At 41.2% G+C, this 12,121-nt stretch overlaps 2 protein-coding genes across 7 annotated transcripts in view; both read left to right on the top strand.

Moving 5' to 3' along the window:
* TMEM116 (transmembrane protein 116) overlaps positions 1–12,121 on the top strand; it is a 90,241-nt gene that overhangs the window by 8,515 nt on the left and 69,605 nt on the right. For 3 of the 6 annotated variants that reach the window (XM_033220547.1, XM_033220550.1, XM_033220551.1), the window contains exons 1-3: positions 5,560–5,646; positions 6,293–6,339; positions 8,371–8,434. In XM_033220547.1, the coding sequence (XP_033076438.1) occupies positions 5,599–5,646; positions 6,293–6,339; positions 8,371–8,434 (159 nt within the window). In that variant the 5' untranslated portion in view covers positions 5,560–5,598. Of the gene's footprint in view, positions 1–1,034; positions 1,090–5,559; positions 5,647–6,292; positions 6,340–8,370; positions 8,435–12,121 lie in introns of those variants that run through there. The other 3 variants (XM_033220548.1, XM_033220552.1, XM_033220549.1) reach the window with 2 other exon arrangements.
* LOC117089386 (immediate early response 3-interacting protein 1-like) lies at positions 9,942–11,615 on the top strand. The gene has a single exon (XM_033220555.1). The coding sequence runs from the start codon at positions 11,230–11,232 to the stop codon at positions 11,482–11,484; it is 255 nt and encodes an 84-aa protein (XP_033076446.1). The 5' UTR covers positions 9,942–11,229; the 3' UTR covers positions 11,485–11,615.

The raw sequence follows: 12,121 nt of genomic DNA on the forward strand, positions 1-12,121 counted from the left end.
TCCCTCAGTAAGATCTATGACCAAAGCAATATGGGAAAGGTGATGGGATCTTGCTTCAGTGATTTGTTTACATAAGATTGTACCTTCCATCTTTCTGGGAGAAGATCTTGCAGAAGTCCACATGGCAAGGAACTGAGTGAAGCCTTTTGGTAACAGCTAGGAACTGAGGCTCTCAGTCTAACAGCCCTCATAGAACTGAATTACAACAATGACGTGAGCTTGGAGCCAGATTCTTCCCTATTTGAGCCGTCAAATGAGGGAGGCTCTACCTGTGGCCCATATCTTGATTATAGCCTTTTGAGAGACCCTGAAGCAGAGGACCCAGTTAAGCCATGCTATGGACTGCTGACCCACAGAAGCTGTGAGATAATAAATGTATATTTTAAGCCACCAAATTTGTAGAAAATTGTTATGCAACATTAGATACGTAATACTCATTTGATAGATATGCTCACTATGTTTTATTTCAGGTCATTGATGAAAGTGTTTTACAGAACAATGCCAAGTCAGTATGCTGGTTCATATCAATAGAAGTCATTGCTAGGTTAATATTGATCAATTACTTAGCATTCCCTTAGGTTTATTTGTGCAGTGAATGACCTTAATTATGCTTCTACTTTGTCTACTTTGTTTTTCTTTTTTCTTTTTAAGAGACAGGGTCTCATTATGTGGTGTGATGATAATTCTTTGTAACCTCAAACTCAAGTTATCCTCCCACCTCAGCCTCCCGAGTTGCTAGGACTACAGGCATGTGCCACCATACCTGGGTAATTTTTTACTTTATTTTTTGTAGAGACAGGATCTTACCATGTCATCCAGGCTGAAGTGCAGTGGTGTGATCGTAACTCACTGAAGCCTCAAACTCCTGGGCTCAAGGGACCCTTCCACCTCAGTCTCCTGAGTAACTGTGATTACAGCATGAGTCATTGCATCCAGCCTGTATTTTCTAATTTTTTTTTTTTTTTTTTTTTTTAGATGGAGTCGCTCTGTCACCCAAGCTGGAGCGTAGTGGCGCTATCTTGGCTCGCTGCAACCTCCCGGGTCCAAGCAATTCTTCTGCCTCAGCCTCCCTGGTAGCTGGGATTACAGGTGTGTGCCACCACACCTGGCTAATTTTTGTATTTTTAGTAAAGATGGGGTTTGTCCATGTTGGCCAGGCTGATCTTGAACTCCTGACCTCAGATGATCTGCCTGTCTCAGCCTCCCAAAGTGCTGGGATTACAGGCATGAGCCACCGCACCTGGCCTGTTTTCTAATTTTTATTGCATGAAATGTCTCACCAAATGCTTTGTCAGAATTTCAGATATATGTCTAGTAATTCTATCCAAAAAGAGAATGGATTAATCTGGCATTATTATTATTATTATTATTACTATTACTATTTTGAGACAGGTTCTCCCTCTGTTGCCCAGGCTGGAGTGCAGTGATGCAATCATGATTCACTGCAGCCTCAAACTCCTGGGCTCAAACAGTTCTCCTATCTCAGCCTTTATAGTAGCTAGGACTATAGGCATGTGCCACCATGCCTGACTGATTTTTGTATTTTTTGTAGAGACGGGGTTTTATTATGTTGTCTGGGCTGATCTTGACCTCCTAGTCTCAAGTGATCCTTCCTGCCTTGACATCCAGTGTTGAGATTATAGGTGTGACCCACTGCACCCAGCCTTTTTTTTTTTTTTTTTTTTTAAGTAAACCCATGCCAACTTAGCAGTTACTTTTTTTTTCCTAATTGTTTGCAAACACATCTTTTGGACAATTCATTCTAGATTCTTATTTGGGATCAGTACTAAGATCCTTGATGTATGGTTTGGTTTGCAGATTTCACCATCTTTTTGCCTTTAATTTAGTTATCACCAGGTTTCTAGCAAGTTTCCCATTTTTACGTGAACTCTCAAATTTTTCTCAAATGGTTTATTAGGTTAACTGGCAAGTTTTATCAAAATTCTGGAGTGTAATTTGTTCAGTCCAGGAGTGGTGGATTTATTTAGAGTAGTCAAGTGCTCTCTTACAATCTTTATCTTCAGTTCCCTCTTACAATGTTTGTTTTATACTTTATATTCTGAGTATTATCCATTTTAGTCAGATAGAAACGTATCCATTAATCATTACACCATGAATTCTAGCACTGGCCATTTCCTTCCTTGCTTTTGTTCCAAACTTCATTTTATTGGCAATAATGTTACTAAGATACAACTCAAAAGCACTTCATAATTGGTAGCTGTTGTTACTAGAAATCTTTTTTTTTTTTTTTTTTGAGATGGAGTTTCGCTCTTGTTGCCCAGGCTGGAGTGCAATGGTACAATCTTGGCTCACTGCAACCTCCACCTCCTGGGTTCAAGCAATTCTCCTGCCTCAGCCTCCTGAGTAGCTAGCTGGCATTACAGGCACCCGCCACCATGCCCAGCTAATTATTTGTATTTAGTAGAGATGGGATTTCACCATGTTAAGTCAGGCTGATCTTGAATTCCTGACCTCAGGTGATCCACCCACCTCAGCCTCCCAAAGTGGTGGGATTACAGGCATGCTCCACCATGCCTGGCCTTAGAAATCTTTACATGTTATTTTTATTTTTTTTATTTTTTATTTTTATTTTTATTTATTTATTTTTTGAGATGGAGTCTCGCTCTGTCGCCCAGGCTGGAGTGCAGTGGCCGGATCTCAGCTCACTGCAAGCTCCACCTCCCGGGTTCATGCCATTCTCCTGCCTCAGCCTCCCAAGTGGCTGGGATTACAGGCGCCCGTCAGCCTAGCCTGGCTAGTTTTTTTTGTATTTTTTAGTAGAGACGGGGTTTCACTGTGTTAGCCAGGATGGTCTCGATCTCCTGACCTCGTGATCCGCCCGTCTCGGCCTCCCAAAGTGCTGGGATTACAGGCTTGAGCCACCGCGCCCGGCCTACATGTTATTTTTAGAAAACTTTTTGGTTAAATAAAAATATTTTACAAAGGCAAGTGTCTTTCTTGACTTTGAGTAACTTGTTCATGATAGCAATTTTATGAATATGTGTTAACTTCAGTTGATATGTAATATATAGTACCCCAATAAGTTAAGAATTGGGATAGGTTTGAACTTACTAAGGAGCTTTTATTTATTTTTTTATTTTTGAGATGAAGTCTCGTTCTGTCATCCAGGCTGGAGTGCAATGGCATGATCTTGGCTCACTGCAACTTCTGCCTTCCGAGTTCAAGCAATTCTCTGTTTCAGCCTCCCTAGTAGCTGGGATTCCAGGCGCCCGCCACCATACCCAGCTAATTTTTGGATTTTTAGTAGAGATGGGGTTTTACCATCTTGGCCAGGCTAGTCTTGAACTCCTGACCTTGTGATCCACCCACCTTGGCCTCCGAAAGTATTGGGATTATAGGTGTGAGCCACCACACCTAGCCTTTTTTTTTTTTTTTTTTTTGTTATAAACACAGGGTTTCACTCTGTCACCCAGGCTGGAGTGTGAGTGCAATGGTGCAAACACAGCTCACTGCAGCCTGGACCTCTCGACCTCAAGAGATCCTCCTGCCTCAGCCTGCTGAATAGTTGGGACTGCAGGCATGCAAGGAGCTTTTTGCTAAAAAGAGATAAAGGAAAACTGAAAGTAAATATCACCTACTTCCATCATTTGAGCTTGGGTTAGCCTTTTTAGAAAAGGAAGATGGCAAGATTGTTTCCAAAGATACTTCAAAGGGACCAAGTACTGAATATACAGCAAGCAGGGGATTGATTCTGATAGAAAAACTGGAAAGTAAATCCCCAAATGTTGTTAGATGGTATAGATGTTTTAGAAGAGAATGCCAAAGAGAAAAGTTATTCATCATTGATTGTCCTGACAAGAGCAGCAGACTAATTTGGCATGGCTGTTCTCTGAACAACATGAGATTTGTTCTTGACTGAAACAACAGTCCTTTGTCTCAAAGCATTTTCTTATCACTTGGTGAAACTGTCAGTAGTCTCTTCACCTTTATGAGGTAAGATGTGTGAGTAGAGGCCTTAAAATACTTCCTAAGACCTTATGCTGGGGTTTTCTGATCTAGAAATTTCCTGGTATTTTTATTTATTTGTTTGCCTAACAATTTAAGCAAAGTGATTAGAACGTAACCTTTATTTAACAATGTCTGGTCTTCCACTATAGACTATAATCTTTTTGTTTGGTTTGGTTTGGTTTCTGTTTTGTTTTGTTTTTATTTATTTATTTATTTTGAGATGGAGTCTCACTCTATCATCCAGGCTGGAGTGCAGTGTCATGATCTTGGCTCACTGCAGCCTCCACCTCCTGGGTTCAAGTGATTCTCATGCCTCAGCCTCCTGAGTAGCTGGGATTACAGGTGCATGCCACCCTGCCTGGCTAATATTGGTATTTTTATTAGAGACAAGGTTTTGTCATGTTGGCCAGGCTGGTCTCACATTCCTAACCTCAAGTGATCCACCCGACTTGACCTCCCAAAGTGCTGGGATTACAGGCGTGGGCCAGCACAGCTGGCCGTGTTTTATTTTGTTTTAGAAATGGTGTTTTGCTGTGCTGCCCAGGTTGGAGTGCAATGACTGTTCACAGGAACAGTCATAGCACACTGCAGCTTCAAACTCCTGGCCTCAAGAGACCCTCTGCCTCCACCTCCCAAGTAGCCAGGACAACAGGTGCATGACATTGCATCTGGCTGTGTTTTGTTTTGCTTTGGACTGTAATTTTAACCTGATATGAATAAATTAGTCATGTGTTTAAATTACTCTAGTCATGCAAGTGATTTAATTTGTTATCAATAAGGATTTGTAGACTATATGCAATTATGGCTAGATGAAAGATAAATTACACAAATGAATGGTCTTCCTTCTGCTCTCTTTTTTCCTCCAGTCTTTGACCAAATTTTATCAGTTCTTCCAAATCCTCTTTGAATACTACTCTGTGTAGGTATATTCTTGCTGTGTGCAGATCATTTGAATTTTTGATATTCAGGCCATTTTTCCTACTATATTATAAGCTGTTAGAAGGCTGGGTCTGTATCTTATTTATCTTTATATCTTCCATAACACACTGCTTTGCACAAAGTTGATATTTAAGCATCAGTGTATTAATGAATAATGTAATTTATGACAAACATTAATAACCACCTCAGCTTTCCACTAGTATTACTAAAACTTAAATTGAGTGAATATGCAATCTCTCTTTTCCATCACAGGCTTCTGTCTCTAAACAAGGGCAAATTTTAGGGAGACTTCCTTTCTATCCCATTTATTTCTCCCCCCACCCCTTTTTTTAGTTCCATTTCTCTATTGCAGCTCTATTTATCTTTTCACTATGACTCATTCTTTTTTTCTCAATCCTGCCCCTTCTGTATCTGTCTGTTTTTTATTACTCTGCCTCTTGCTCCTTTTAATTCCTAATGCCACTTACAACTTTGTTTTCCTGTCACCTGGTCTTTCTGTTTTCGTTCTTTCTGCTTGGCTTTCTCCTGCACTTGTCAGTACCTCTCTCCTTGCCCTCAAGGTACAGGGCAGGATTAGGTATAGGAGGAGCCCAACTGGGGTAGAGGTGGAGCCACCTGTTCACTGCTTCAGGATTCAGAACCTGACTAGGAAGGATCGGCTGCTCAAGGGTAGCTGGGACTGAAGTCCCTATGACCTTTCCACTAGAGGTGAGCATTCTGGAGGACAGTTGGGACCTGGTAAGGTCAGAAGCTCTCCCTGTCTTCCTTTGTGTTCTCCCTTTCTTCTTTCCTGTTCTGCATTTTTCACTTACAGTCTCTCTCTCCATACTACTAACTTTTCTTCAGTTTCTCTGTTTTACTATTATTCTCTTTCCTCTTTCTTCCTATCAGTGAACCTCTAGTATTTGTCTTTTCTCTTACCTATTCTTTCCATACATCTCTGTATTCTCTCTCAACATTTTTCCTACCCCCTCTCCATTTTGTTCTTCCTTTTATTAGTTTTCTCACCCAGGTTTCTTTTTTCTTAAACTTCTGGCCTCAAGTGATCCTTTTACCTCAGCCTCTCAAAGTATCGGGATTACAGGTATGAGCCACAGCCTGGCTAGCTTACTTTTTTCATTTAGTCATTTTTAATCCACATCTCTATTTTTTAAAAAATCATACTATTTCACAGAGAAACAGAAATAAGAGAGGAAAAAAGGAGCACCTTGACTTTCCAGGGGCCTGTTCAGCCTTTTGACTCATTCTCAGGCTTGTAGTATGTGTTGAGATTAGGCTTTGAAGAAAATTTATGCTGTACAGATAGTTAATAATGAACATAGAGTTAGGTTGAATATTCAATGTAAAAGGTTTAATTTTATTCTTTTTTCCTTGTTTTATTTAGGTTTTTCCTGCAATACAGTGGATACAGTTTGTCATGGCTACTCTGAGGTATGTTTATTTAATCTCATATAACTAAACTAGTATAAGCACAATTGGTCAGTTCTGTAGTTTTCCACATTTCCCCCTCAGGGTTTGCTTTTACTCTTTAGTTAAAGAGAAATGATATTCTTTATCTTTTTTTTCTTTTTTTTTTTTTTTTTTTTGAGACGGAGTCTCGCTCTGTCGCCCGGCTGGAGTGCAGTGGCCGGATCTCAGCTCACTGCAAGCTCCGCCTTCCGGGTTCACGCCATTCTCCTGCCTCAGCCTCCCGAGTAGCTGGGACTACAGGCGCCCGCCACGTCGCCCGGCTAGTTTTTTGTATTTTTTAGTAGAGACGGGGTTTCACCGTGTTAGCCAGGATGGTCTCGATCTCCTGACCTCGTGATCCGCCCGTCTCGGCCTCCCAAAGTGCTGGGATTACAGGCTTGAGCCACCGCGCCCGGCCGATATTCTTTATCATGTTGATATCTTCTTACTAATAAAATGACAACATTAACAACAATAATAACAAAAAACTGATTAAAGGATAACATCTGAACATCAGTGGACAACCTGGTCAACAGGATCAATTGCAAAATCAATAGCAAAGTGCTTACTTAAGCAGTATCTATACTAAAAATTGGAATGACACAGAGAAAATGGGTGGGGCTGAGCTCACACCTGTAATCCCAACACTTTGGGAGACTGAGGTAGGCAGATCGCTTGAGCTCAGGAATTTGAGACCATCCTGGGCAACATGGTGAAACCCTGGCCCTACAAAAAACAAAACAAAACAAAACAAAAAACAAAAAACCATAAAAATAGCTGGACATGGTGGTATGTGCCTGTAGTTCCAGCTACTCAAGAGGAGCTGTGATTGTGCCACTGCACTCCAGCCTGGTTGACAGAGCAAGACCCTATCTCAAAACAAATTAAAAAAAAAAAAAAGCCGGGCGCGGTGGCTCAAGCCTGTAATCCCAGCACTTTGGGAGGCCGAGACGGGCGGTTCACGAGGTCAGGAGATCGAGACCATCCTGGCTAATACGGTGAAACCCTGTCTCTACTTAAAAATACAAAAAACTAGCCGGGTGACGAGGCGGGTGCCTGTAGTCCCAGCTACTCAGGAGGCTGAGGCAGGAGAATGGCATAAACCCGGGAGGCGGAGATTGCAGTGAGCTGAGATCCGGCCACTGCACTCCAGCCTGGGTGGCAGAGCAAGACTCCGTCTCAAAAAAAAAAAAAAAAAGATTGACATGGCCTCTGGATAAGGAGAACATGCAAATTTGTGAAGCATTCTATATTTGTTTAAAAATATTGGCTGGATATGGTGACCCATGCCTGTAATCCCAGCATTTTTAGAAGCCAAGGCAGGAGGATGATCTGAGCCCAGGAGTTTGAGACCAGCCTGGGCAACATAGTGAGACCCTGTCTCTACAAAAAAACTTTAAAAAATGAGCTGGGCATGGTAGCAGACACCCGTAGTTCCAGCTACTCAGGAGACTGAGGTGGGAAGATCACTTTAGCCCAGGAGTTGGAGGCTGCAGTGAGCTGTGATTATACCACTGTACTCTAATCTGGATGACAGAAGGAGACCCTGTCTCTAAAAATAAAAATAAAAATAAAAATAAAAAAATATGTGCAGGGCTGGGCATGGTGGTTCACACCTGCAGTCTCAGTGGTTGAGAGGCCAAAGTGGGAAGATCCCATGAGGCCAGGAGTTTGAGACCAGCCTGGGCAACATAGCAAGATCCTGCCTCTACAAAAAAATAAAATAATTAGCCAGTTATGGTGATGCACACCTCTAGTCCTAGCTATTAAGGAGGCTGAGACAGAAGGATCACTGGGGCCCAGGAGTTCAAGGTTACGTTGAGCTATAATGGCACCACTGCACTCCATCCTGGCTGACGTAGCAAGACCCCGTGTCTAAAAAATTTTTTTAATGCAGTTTATTTTATATCAATCATGCCAATAAAACTGTAAAAAAAATCCCAAAATTAATAACAAAAACTATGGCACTCCATTGTCCTGCTTTAATGATCAATCATCTTCTAAATCTCTCAGTGTTATAGGTTCAAGTTCACTTATTGCCTATGCTGTATTCCAGAATATACAGAAATCTCCAGAGGTGAGTGATTTCTCTTTGTGTTGGATTTGAACTTTTTAGTGACTTAGTCTCCAAAACAAATAACAGATGTTACCTATAAATGGTGAAATAATTCTATGAATTACTTTTAAATTTGTCATGATGATACAATGAGATATTTTTGGCTTGGTCAATAGAGCTCCCTTTTCTTCTAGGTAATTATTTTAGCTATAACTTCGAATTCTGAGAGATTAACTTTTTTTTTTTTTTTTTTTTTGAGACAGAGTCTTGCTCTGTCACCCAGGTTGGAGTGCAGTGGCGCAATCTTGGCTCACTGCAAGCTCCACCTCCCAGGTTCATGCCACTCTCCTGCCTCAGCCTCCTGAGTAGCTGGGACTACAGGCACCTGCCACCATGCCCGGCTAATTTTCTGTATTTTTAGTAGAGATGGGGTTTCACCATGTTAGCCAGGATGGTCTCGATCTTCTGATCTTGTGATCCGCCCACTTAGGCCTCCCAAAGTGCTGGGATTACAGGCGTGAGCCACCACACCTGGCCCCAAGATTAACTATTAAATGTGGATTTCTTTGGTATGCGTTAATTGCTAAGGCTAAGGAAACAGAATGTTGTCTGAATCCAATATTCACTCTAAGCATAGCAGGAGCTTGCCTAGAGGTGAGTTCTCGGATTTTGATACTTAGTAAAATTGCTACTGGGACTAGGAGATAGTTTAAAAATTTTAGTATATGAAACATACTTATTTTGCTTCTCTGGCCTTCTAGGCAATTGCAATTTTATGGTGAAAACAGAGTAAAAATACATCTTAAACTATTCATACCAAAAAGATCAGATTAAAAACCTTCCTGATTAACAAAGTACTAGGGAGAGTGATGTATTTTCTAGCTTAGTAAACAGATTTTAAGAGAAATATAACAGCTATTTTCTAACCAGACCAAATAGCACAAAATTAGACAAAGCATAGGTCAGGACGTGTATGGGAGAGCTTTTATATGTGGGAAATGCCATTGGGCTTTATTGGGCCCACTTTAATAATAAAAATAACTTCTGTATGTTAAACGCTTACTATTTTCCAACTATGCTCAGTGCTTTACATACTTTATCTTGTTGGTCCTCATCAATCTATAAGAGGGATAGTATTAGGCCCACTTCACAAAAGAGGAAATTGTGGTTCAAGGTCAGGAAATAAGTTATTCAAGTTACATAGTAAGTAGAAGAGCAGAGTTGTTTTTTTTTTTTTCTTTTTTCTTGAGACGGAGTCTCACCCTGTAACCCAGGCTGGAGTGCAGTGGCATGATCTTGGCTCACTACAACCTCTGCCGCCCAGTTTCAAGTGATTCTTCTGCCTCAACCTCCTGAGTAGCTGGAATTACAGGTGACTGCCACTGTGTCCAACTAATTTCTTTTTTTTTTTTTTTTTTGAGACAGAGTTTCACTCTTGGTGCCCAGGCTGGAGTGCAGTGGTGCAATCTCGGCTCACTGCAACCTTCGCCTCCTGGATTCAAGCAATTCTCCTGCCTCAGCCAGGGTTTCACCATCTTGGCCTGATTGATCTTGAATTCCTGACCTCCTGATCCACCTGCCTGGGCCTCCCAAAGTACTGGGATTACAGGTGTGAGCCCGGCCAAGAGCGAGGATTTTTTAAAGTCCATACTCTTAACTAATTGCTCTCCAAATTAAAAAAAAATTAGTATTTATTATATTCTAGATACATTTGCTCAGTGCTTTCAATGTATTTTTCATTTAATCCTTAAAAAGCTTTGAGATGGATATTATTAGTCTGATATTGTAGACAAGGAAACTGAATCCTGGTAAGGTTAGGGGACTTTCCTCAGTTCTTACAGCTAGTAAGTGTTGGAGCTGGAATTTGAATGCAGCCTTGTCTTGTTCCAGAGCCTCTCCCCCACACACTTTTAAATCACCAAAATATAATGTCCAATGAAAATGGATTTTGGAGTTTCAGAGGTAGATTGTGACTATGTAAGTCAAACTGGAAAGTAAAAGTCTTGATACTGTATTGTCATTGCCTGCTAAAGTAATTTTAAGTCAAACATCTTCTGATTCAGATTTTCCGAATGTTTATTTCCTTTGCTGGAATTTGAGTTCAGATGTGATTAAGTTAATGAAGTATGAGTTACACAATAGAGAGAGCTAAGCTTTATCTCTGAAAGCAGGGTTTCTCAACCTCAGCTTTATTGAGGTTTAGGGCTAGATAATTATTTGTAGTCCTGTACATTAGGATGTTTGGCAGCCTTTATCAGCTAGATACTAGTAGTAAACCCTCTGTTCTTCAGTTGTGACAACCAAAAATTTCTTCAAACAACGCCAAATGGTCCAGGTGTAGTGGCAGGTGCCTATAGTTCTAGCTACCCAGGAGGCCAAGGTGGGAGGATTGCTTGAGCACAGGAGTTCAAGGCTGCAATGAGCTATGATCATATCACTGCACTCCAGCCTGGGTGACAGAGCAGGACCTTATCTCTTAAAAAGAAAAAAATTGCTGAATGTCCCTGTGAGGGTGAGATTGGGGCGAAATTGTTCTTGTTTGGGAACTACTGTCCAAGGTGACTTTCTGGCATAACAGTGGGTTGGGACTGTATAAAGATATAAGGTGTTAACGTCTAATTTGGCTTAGTACGTGACTTTTTTTCTTATTATTTATAATTAAAACAAAATAGAGATGCTCTTGAGTAGGGAGAGCTCTTGGTTTATTCTGCCCATGGTTTAAATTAAAGACAAATAGAGAGGAAAGCACCAGCCATGGTGGCGACAAGTCCCTTGTGGCAACAGAGAAGAATCAGTTGGACCTCAGGGGAGCTTGGATGGTCATGACCTTTACCTTGTACTCACTGCTGCAGGCAGCCCTGCTCTGTGTCAGCGCCATCACCATGCTGCACAAGGAGAGATTCCTCAAGAACATTGGCTGGAGAATAGACCAGAGATTTGGTGGATTCGGGGAGGAGCCAGGAATTAAATCTCAGCTAATGAACCATATTCAATCTGTAACAACTGTAATGAGAATGCCATTGATAATAGTAAACTCAATTGCAACTGTGTTACTTTTATTATTTGGATGAACATCAGTGGAGGAAATAGAGACTCAGAAGAGATGCTAGCAGAAGTTATTATTTAGGGACGTGAGGATCACTTGAGCCTGGAAGGCTCAGTAAGTAAGTAAGTAAGTAAGTAAGAAAGAAAGACTGCAGTAAGTAAGACTGCAGTAAGTCGAGATCGGGCCACTGCACTGCAACCTGGGTGACAAAGTGAGACCCTATTTCAAAAAAAAAAAAAAAAGAAAAAAAAATCAGATCATGAGAGGCAGTAACTCTCCAGGACTGGAATATTTGCTCACTCTTAACAGTAGCTCACTCTGTGCTGAGATTGTTAAAAGAGCACGTAAGTCTGTTGCTTCTGTTTTTAAAGGTATTTTTCTATCTCTCCTTTCTCAGGGATGAATTTTTTAAAAATGTTTTGAAGTTCTTTGGGACTTAGCCACGATGTGAGTGCTTATCCCTAGATAAAATTTAAAGGATTTTAAAAAAGTAATTGCTGGCCGGGCGCGGTGGCTCAAGCCTGTAATCCCAGCACTTTGGGAGGCCGAGACGGGCGGATCACGAGGTCAGGAGATCGAGACCATCCTGGCTAACATGGTGAAACCCCGTCTCTACTAAAAAAAATACAAAAAACTAGCCGGGCGAGGTGGTGCGCACCTGT

The sequence above is a fragment of the Trachypithecus francoisi genome, unplaced genomic scaffold, assembly GCF_009764315.1.
Source record: "Trachypithecus francoisi isolate TF-2019V2 unplaced genomic scaffold, Tfra_2.0 Lachesis_group11, whole genome shotgun sequence".
NCBI classification, from domain to species: domain Eukaryota; kingdom Metazoa; phylum Chordata; class Mammalia; order Primates; family Cercopithecidae; genus Trachypithecus; species Trachypithecus francoisi.